The sequence below is a fragment of the Malus sylvestris genome, chromosome 16 (assembly GCF_916048215.2).
Source record: "Malus sylvestris chromosome 16, drMalSylv7.2, whole genome shotgun sequence".
In the NCBI taxonomy this organism is placed as follows: Eukaryota; Viridiplantae; Streptophyta; class Magnoliopsida; order Rosales; family Rosaceae; genus Malus; species Malus sylvestris.
This window is the reverse complement of record NC_062275.1, coordinates 20,325,988-20,335,522: the sequence shown is the minus strand read 5'-3', so window position 1 is coordinate 20,335,522 and position 9,535 is coordinate 20,325,988. Positions and strand designations below refer to the sequence as shown.

Here is a 9,535-nt window from a genome sequence, read left to right as displayed (position 1 = left end):
AAAACCTTTTTATGCGAGAGTCTTTTACGAGTATGGATCTCAACTCTCAATGAAAGAACCAATTTGTGGATGCAAATTTCTTCCTCCTTGATCTTGGACAATTTTGCACCTACAAAACAATTAACACCTTAGGTTAAGGCCAAGAGCCTCACGCGCCCACGATGAATGGGGGGTTTGGCCGAAGAATCTCCGATGCCAAAGTTAGAATTTATAGAGAAAGAGTGTTTAGAGAATTTTGGGATTTTTGCCAAAGTGTTGGAATGATTTTTTGGTGAAAATGGGAGCCTATTTATAGGGTTAGGAGGTGGCCGGCCTAGCTAGGGTTTTTGGGTTTAATAGGTTTAATTAGGGTAATTAAAAAGGGAAAATGATGGAAAAGGTGGAGAATAAGATGGATTTTTTTTTATGGGATTGGCCGGACCCTAGCATGATTTTGGGGTGATTTGTTTGCCAATTAGGGGATTAATTAGGCAATTAATCTCTTAACTGGTCAATTATTATGGTTTTAAAAAAGGGTTTTAGGAAATATGGAATAAGTATATTTATTTAGCTAATTGATTAGCTAAATAATGAAATAGGAAATATATGAATAAATTAGATTTTAAGTTGATATCTATTTTGGACATTTTTGACTTGGTTGAGGGATAATTGTCTGCTGCTTGCGCATAGAAATCTCGATATGCCTTAAGGGTATTTTTGTCCTCTTTTACCCAAAAATCCACGTGTCGCCTTGTGATTATTTTTTGCTCCACAATTCACCATTCCACACAAGAAACATGTTAACGGCAACTTTTCATATAGAACATCCACTTCAATCAAGTTACCTTGAATCTTTAAAAATAGACTTCGCCGGAGAGGTTTGGTAATATCAATGATAGTACGAACTCGTAAGATACTTTCCATCGCTTCACCCTTCCTACTCTGATCTGCCACAACATACTCTCCTAGTTGATTACCAATGAATTGTCCCATTTGTCTAGTCATATACGGCGGAGGAAAGCTTTTTAATTGAACCCATAATTCCTGTAGACGAAAAGAGATTTTGTTGGGTTAAAACTGTTAGAGATATTAAGTCAATAGGTTAGATGATGACAAGTGTCAAAGGATTAAGAATAGTTGTTAGTTCTTAGTCTGATGTGTTTGTTATATAAATACTCATGAACAGTGTTGCTTAATGATCAAGAAATACAGTTAATACAGTTTTACTTCTCTCTCTTCTTTCTCTGTCATAGCTCTCTCTTATTTCTCTGTCATAGTTCTTATCATCTACAAGGTTGACATGGTATCAATCGCCGTCATCGCTCGCGCTTGATCTCCGATCCTTCTTTTGCTTCCGCTACTGTCTCACGTTCTTCTTCTTCGTCGTCTCTGTGCTCGGTGTTGCTGCTCTTCGTTGTTTGGCAGTTTCGATCTCGAGTTCTTTCTGTGCGATTCTAGGGTTTCATCAACTTCTGCCCTGTGTTCGATTGTTCGGCCGATTCGCCGTTGTGTTCTTCGTTGTTTCTTTGAGTCTCTGTCGTCTGCCTACCAGGTGTTTGTTATAATTCCTGTTCACAATTTCTTTCTTAATTTGCAATCATGGTCACTGCTTCTCAATTACAACTTCTTCAGTCTCCCATTATTGCGCTTATTGCTTCTATTTCCACATCTGTGAGTGTTAAACTTGATGACTCGAATTATCTTAATTGGCATTTTCAAATGCAATTGCTGCTTGAAAGCAATGGGATTATGGGATTTGTTGATGGTACGACTCCATGTCCTGCTCGCTTCAGTCCTCAATCTGGAGACTCTGGCGTAGTTTCTACTTCCTTCACATCTGGTGAATCTGATGAGTATCGTATATGGATGATGCATGACAAAGCTCTTATGCAGTTGATTACTGCGACTTTATCTCCGATAGCCATGTCGTGTGCAATTGGTAGTACTTGTTCTCAGGATTTGTGGACTCGCTTAAAGGAACAATTTTCAACTGTTTCTCGGACAAGCCTATTCCAAATGAAGTCCAACCTTCAGACTATCAAGAAGGGTTCTGACTCAATTGCTCAGTACTTACAAAAGATTAAGGAGGCCCGAGATTATCTCTCAGCTGCTGGTGTTCCGTTTGCCGATGAAGATATAGTTATCCTTGCACTGAATGGTTTACCTGCTGAGTATAACACCTTTCGGTGTGTTATTCGGGGTCGTGAAAATGTGATTTCAATGAAGGAGTTCCGGTCTCAGTTGCTTGCTGAAAAGACTATCATTGAGTCTCATACTCAGGTTCCATTTCTGTCTGCTATGGTTGCTAATACTTCTCCTCAAGTTTCCCAAGGGGTCTTTTCTAATGGCAATGGCCAATCTCCGCCTGTGCCTGGTAATTTTCGGAGCTTTAATGGCAATAAGAACCGAAATAAGGGCAAGTTCACTCAAGGTCCTCGACACTTTAATTCTAGGCAGTTTTATTCCACTCAAATGCATGTTCTTCCTACATCAGCTCTTGGTGTTCTTGGTCAATCACCAGGCAGTTATTCTTCAGGTTCTTCAACTCCTCAAATGGTTATATGTCAGTTATGTAACACTGAGGGTCATTCTGCAGCTTTTTGTGTGTCTACACCATCCCCAAGGACTCAGTGTCAAATCTGTGGTAAAACGAATCATACCACATGGTTTTGTTTTCATAATGATAAAGGCCCTAACTATATGGGTTCTCGGTCTGGACTTGCTTATCAGCCACGGTCTTCTTCTTTTTCTCCTTTCAGTGGAGTACAAGGTTATCAGCCTTCAGTGGCTTCTCCTCCATTTCCTCAGCAATCTATGCAAGCTATGCATACTGCTCTGGCTCAGCAGCCTCAATCCTCTACACAGTCTCCTTCTCAGATATGGCTTGCAGATTCTGGCGCAACAAATCATATGACTGCAGATTTGAGTAACCTTGCTCTAGCATCTCCATATCCCTCTAATGAAGTCATTCAAACAGCCAATGGTGAAGGTTTGCGTGTATCCCATGTTGGCAACACTACACTTAAGATGAATTATGTTCAGCCTCTTAAATTAAACTCTGTGTTATATGTTCCTCAATTAACTCAGAATTTGCTCTCTGTGCACAAAATTTGCCTTGACAATAATTGTTGGCTCATTTTTTATGCATTTGCTTTCTGGATTAAGGACAAGGCCACAGGGAGGATCTTGTTCAAAGGGCTGTGCAGTAATGGTCTCTACCCCATTTCCTCTCTTGCTACTTCCACTCTTGGAGTTCCCAAACCTATTCACCAAGCTAAAGCACTTCTTGGACAGCTGGTTAATTCTTCCATTTGGCATCACAGAATAGGTCACCCGTCTAATTCCATTGTTACCTTAATGTTGAATAAAGCCAACTTATCCTGTACTAGGGATTCTTCCCCTGTTTTGTGTCAAAGTTGTTTAGAAGGAAAGTTTTGTAAACTTCCTTTTCCAGTCCATGTTAATAAGTCTGTAAAACCCTTTGGGGTGGTGCATAGTGATCTTTGGGGTCCTGCACCTTGTTTGTCAGTTGATGGCTTCAAATACTATGTTACATTCGTTGATGAATGTACCAGATTTTGTTGGTTGTTTCCTCTCGTGAATAAATCTGATCTTTGTGCCACTTTTATTACCTTTTATTCTTTTGTTCTCAATCAGTTTTCAACCACAATTAAAGTTCTACAAAGTGATGGGGGGTGAGTATATTTCTCACAAACTTCAAACCTTTCTTTTGCACAAAGGGATCTCACATCATATCTCTTGTCCTTATACCCCTGAGCAGAATGGTTTAGCTGAACGAAAACATAGGCACATTATTGAAACCACCATCACTTTACTTCAAACAGCACGGTTACCTTCTCAATTTTGGTCTTTTGCATGTCAAACAGCCATTTATCTTATTAATAGAATGCCATCACCTGTTCTATCCAATACCTCTCCATTTCAGCGTTTATTTGGTGTTGAGCCTGTTATATCCCATCTCAAAATATTTGGTTGTACTTGTTATCCCCTCCTTAAGCCATATACTACCACTAAGTTACAACCTAAAACCATTAAATGTGTGTTTCTGGGATATGCCTCACATTATAAAGGGTATATTTGTTATGATGTGTCTCACAAGAAAGTATATGTTTCTCGGCATGTAGTTTTCTTTGAACAAGAATTTCCCTATACAGATTTATTAGCCCTTTCAAAATCACCAGTTTCATCCCTTCTACCTCTTCTTGACCCTGTCACTTGTCCTGTTCCTTTTGTGACTCCCAATAATATAATAGTGTCCTCTTCCTTATCTACTACACACTCCACAGGTCCTGTGCTTGCCGAGAGTTCATCCCATTCCCCTGTCTCATCTCAAATCCAACCTCCACCTTTTCAAACCCAACCTACATCTTCTCCAGTCCCTACCACAACTACTTCCTCTCAGTCCATTACTGATACAGTCCATGTTCCTTCACAGCCTCCTGTGGTGCTTGATCATTGTCCTGAGGTTCTTCCTGTGGTGCTCGACATTCCACCCCTCAATCTTCATCCCATGCAAACCAGGAGTAAGAGTGGCATTAGTAAGAAGAAAGCATTTTTGTCTGCATTATCTGCTTCCTCTTCAGTTGATTTATCACTCATGGAACCAGCTACATATAAATCTGTTCTTAAGTGTCCTCTTTGGTTCAATGCTATGAAGGAAGAAATTGAAGCATTGCATACACAGGGTACTTGGAGTTTGGTGGATCTCCCTGTTCACAAGAACTTGGTGGGTTGTAAATGGGTGTTTAAGATAAAAACCCATGCTGATGGTTCTGTTGCACGGCATAAAGCCAGATTGGTGGCCAAGGGCTTTAGTCAGGAACCTGGAGTTGATTATACTGAGACATTTAGTCCGGTTGTTAAGCCTACAATAGTCCGATTGGTTTTGGCATTAGCTGCTCATTTTAATTGGCCTTTACGGCAACTGGATGTGAAAAATGCTTTTTTACATGGCATTTTGCAGGAAGAGGTTTATATGGCTCAGCCACCTGGCTTTGAGGACCCGTTACATCCTCATTTGGTCTGTCGGCTTCACAAATCCCTTTATGGTTTGAAACAAGCCCCCAGGGCTTGGAATGAGAAGTTCACTGCCTTTCTTCCCAAATTGGGGTTCCAGAATACATATTCCGATTCATCTCTCTTTGTGCAAGTTCTTGGTTATGATATTGTAGTTCTTTTACTTTATGTCGATGACATAATAGTAACTGGCAGTACTTCCCTTGGCATCTCACAAGTGATTTCAGCCTTAACTACTGAATTTGATATCAAGGACTTAGGTCCTCTGCATTATTTTCTTGGAATTCAGATTACCAAAACTGTCAATGGTTTATTTCTTTCTCAACAGAAGTATGTTCAAGACTTATTGACCAAAACTGAGATGCTTGATTCTAAGGCTTGTGATACTCCCTGTCTTCCTTACACTCGGTTGCTCAAGGATGATGGTGATCCTTACAATAATCCCATGTTATATAGAAGTGTTGTTGGTGCTTTACAGTACCTTACTTTCACTCGGCCTGACATAGCCTTCTCGGTTCATCAAGTGTGTCAGTTTATGCAGACACCAATGAATGCTCATTTCACTGCTGTCAAGCGAATCCTGCGGTATTTGAAGGGTACCATGCAATTTGGCATTACTTATACTCATGGTGATCTCAGCTTGAAAGCTTTTAGTGATGCGGATTGGGCTGGTGACCCTAATGACCGCCGATCCACCACTGGTTTGGTGGTCTTTTTAGGTAATAATCTTATTTCTTGGTCTTCCAAGAAACAACAGACCGTTTCTAGATCTTCTACTGAAGCTGAGTATCGGGCTCTGTCCTCTACTGCTGCTGAGCTCGATTGGATTAAACAGCTTCTGGTTTTTTTGCATATTCCATTGGTGTCTCCTCCTACTTTATTTTGTGATAATCTTTCTGCTATAGCGTTGTCATTCAATCCTATTCAGCATCAGCGTACCAAACATATTGAGATCGATGTCCACTTTGTCAGAGAACGGGTTGCCAAGCATCAGCTTTCTGTGCAGTTTGTTTCATCTTAGGAGCAGTTTGCAGACATTCTGACAAAGGGTTTAAGTTCCACTCTGTTTCGTATCCATTGTAACAATCTCATGCTCAGTTTATCTAAGCATGAGATTGCGGGAGGATGTTAGAGATATTAAGTCAATAGGTTAGATGATGACAAGTGTCAAAGGATTAAGAATAGTTGTTAGTTCTTAGTCTAATGTGTTTGTTATATAAATACTCATGAACAGTGTTGCTTAATGATCAAGAAATACAGTTAATACAGTTTTACTTCTCTCTCTTCTTTCTCTGTCATAGCTCTCTCTTATTTCTCTGTCATAGTTCTTATCATCTACAAGGTTGACAAAAACTAGTAACGAACCGTTAAATAGCCATGGACCCCCTCTGTGGATCACACTTCTATCTCTAGCAGAATCAAAACCAAATGAGAACAAATTCTGAGCAAGTTCCACAATTGTAACCCTAGCCTTAGGCCTCCAAAGAAACAGTATCTGCTTCTTGAATCTCTCGATATTTAGCGGCTTCCGTGTTAGTACCTTCCCTACCAAGAAAACCTTAGTCGTCTTCAATAGTAGACCATCCTTTTTATCGACTAACACAATCTGTTGCTCCTCCTCTGTGAGGGCTAATCGTGCCGATAAGTCAGACACCATGTCCTCCATTGAAAACTTCTCTAATCTGAAAAACCTTCTGAACCACTTCCCCACGATCGCTGCTGCAACTCGTACTTCTTTGAAAAGCATATAGAAACAAACAACCACACCAGCAAACCTGATAGTTGAGAATCTCACCGCCGTCTACTGATAGTTGAGAATCTCACCGCCGTCTACTGATAGTTGAGAATCTCACCGCCTTCTCTAATTTTAACAAAATATCAACACTCATTAATATTTTACTTGTTTTGAAGTAAAAGAATTATATACTTCACCAACCCAAAAATATTAACCTCATTTATTAAAAAAAAAATTCAAATTTCCACCTGAACTTTACAAGTTTCAATTTGCCTGCTGAATAAAATAATTTAAAGCAGTGTGTAACACGAGTTACTAATTAGTTGCAATTTACCATATACCATTAACTTAGTTAAATTTCGTGTAAAAAGAAAATGAAACATGAGTTGTACACATTATCCCATAGGTAATAAAATTTCAATTGCAACTTAGGTAAAAGTTCATGTTGCAATTCAAAATATAGTTGTGCAAAAATTGAAAGCTTTGATTATCCTTTTTTCGTTAACAGATTAATAATAAGAATCGTCGGTCGCATTTACATAAATGACTATTAGCTATTAATGCAAGTGAATCTCACAATATATCAATAGATAAATAACTATCGCATGCATGTGTGCAACTCCATATCGCTACCACAACACCAGCTATTAATTCCAAGTAAAAAAATCCGCATGTACCTCTTATACAATTAATGTCTAAACTTTTCTTAGCAATAAAATTAGTGTTACGTTTTTGTATGAATAATGAGCATCAAAATGTCTAGATACGCCCTTGGATTGTAGGAATCTGTAACTACCTTCTTTTATAGGTGGTTAAAATCTAATTCGTTACTTTATGAGGGTAACAATTAATAAATAACAAAAGAATATCAGCTTACGAGAAAGGACGGCACCGGTACGGAAATGACGTTCTGGTGATAAGGGCATTTCTGTAATTCAATAGAACCTCCTGGCGTTTAATTCACCTCGAATCTGCTGCAGCCGTTAGATTCTGTACGATACACGTGGCGCAAACGAACAGGCGGATTCCATTTATCCGCGAATATTCCCTGGTAAATTTCGGTATATTTTCGCCTATTAAAATCCCACCCAACCCGACAAAATCTTCCCCTTTGACTCCGCAAATCAAACCCGTTACTATTTACTAATGACCGAGGCACTGAAGCGGGACTACCAGCTGTGCGAGGAGCTCGGCCGCGGACGGTTCGGCGTCGTTTTCAAAGCGATCAGAAACGGCGACGCTTTCGCCGTCAAATCTATCGACAAGCGAATCGCCGACTCGGGCGACTCGCTCGACGCCCAATGCCTCTTGACGGAGCCCAAGATTCTGAAGCTCCTGGGTTCGCACCCGAACGTTGTCAACCTCCACGACCTCTACGAGGACGACGACCACCTCCACATGGTCCTCGACCTCTGCGACTCGCCCGATCTCTACCGTCGAGTCACTCTCCGGGTCTTCTCCGAGTCCGAGGCCTCCTCGGTCATGACTCAGCTCTTGCACGCTGTCGCGCACTGCCACAGCCTCGGCGTCGCTCACCGTGACATCAAGCCGGACAACATCCTCTTCGACGGCCAGGAACGGCTCCGGCTCGCCGATTTCGGATCGGCCGAGAATTTCGGCGAGGGGGAGAAGATGGGCGGCGTTGTCGGAACGCCGTACTACGTGGCGCCGGAGGTGGTGGCGGGAAGGGAGTACGGGGAGAAAGTCGACGTCTGGAGCTGCGGCGTCGTTTTGTACATAATGCTGGCCGGGTTCCCGCCGTTTTACGGTGAAACGGCGGCGGAGATCTTCGATGCGGTGCTAAGAGCGAATTTGAGATTTCCGACAACGGTTTTTAACTCCTTGTCGGCCGCCCTTAAGGATTTGTTGCGGCGCATGCTGTGTAAGGACGTTTCTAGAAGGTTCTCTGCTGAGCAAGTCCTCAGTAAGTTGTCTAAGCTGTCCATTTTTGTTTGATTAATTTCAGATAATCATCCGTTTGGATTGTTTAGTGGAAAATGGAAGATGGGAAAACTGATTTGGGGCTGTTTGGGTACAGGGCATCCATGGATTACAAGTGGGGAGGAGGGGGCCAGAGCTGTGGCTGATTAAGCGGGAATCGCTGTGGATTAAGATGGTTAATTAAGCCGGGTTATGGATAATTACAAATTAAGAGAAAGATTATATGGATGTTTTGTAAAGCTCCGGGCACTAGTAGTAGCTACTGTAAATATATATGATCTCTGATGATGATGGTGGTGTCGGAAGAAAGGAGAAGAAAAAGAAAAAAAAAGGACCGACCTTTTATCTGCGCTTTGAAGATGGTCGGAGTATCTTCTTTTCTTTTGTTTTCTGTTGAATTTATTATTATATGGTTGGATATGTGTAATGAGAGCTTTGGAGTTTCCTATGATTGTTGCTTGTATGTGAAGTTTTCGTTCTCTGTGTAATGCAAAGTGGTGAAAATCATTTTCTAAAGTCTTCGATTCAATATCAATATCACTTAGTACTACGGGTTATTGATATTTCTCTTCATTAGTAAGTAAGAGGTTTTATGTTCGATTCTCAACGAATTTGAACTGTATTATTGCTGACATATTGTAAGGCTAACCCACTTCCTCTCTCTTAGTATAAATAATATCGCTTTTTTCAAAAATAAAAAATAAAAAATAAAATCTTTGATTCAATATGTCGTATTTATGAATTTTTTTTACGTTAAAGGATGGATGTCCTTCTTAAGGCTCTGTAATGCATTTACGCGATCAAAAACATTTTGATGAAAGGTTACTCTACCAAAAAATCCAA

The 9,535-nt window shown here is 40.5% G+C and overlaps 1 protein-coding gene across 1 annotated transcript; it reads left to right on the top strand.

Annotated features, from left to right (window-relative positions):
- The first annotated feature begins 7,844 nt into the window (after positions 1-7,844).
- Positions 7,845-9,208, top strand: LOC126607600 (phosphoenolpyruvate carboxylase kinase 1-like). The gene is made up of 2 exons (XM_050275266.1): positions 7,845-8,675; positions 8,790-9,208. The coding sequence occupies exons 1-2, from the start codon at positions 7,898-7,900 to the stop codon at positions 8,840-8,842; spliced, it is 831 nt and encodes a 276-aa protein (XP_050131223.1). The 5' UTR covers positions 7,845-7,897; the 3' UTR covers positions 8,843-9,208.
- The last annotated feature ends 327 nt before the right edge of the window (positions 9,209-9,535 follow it).

Bases quoted from the DNA above. Each gene is read 5' to 3' on its own strand.
- LOC126607600 (XM_050275266.1), top strand. From the start codon at position 7,898: ATGACCGAGGCACTGAAGCGGGACTACCAGCTGTGCGAGGAGCTCGGC. The intron at 8,676-8,789 runs GTAAGTTGTCTA...GTTTGGGTACAG, and splicing joins CTCTGCTGAGCAAGTCCTCA to GGCATCCATGGATTACAAGT.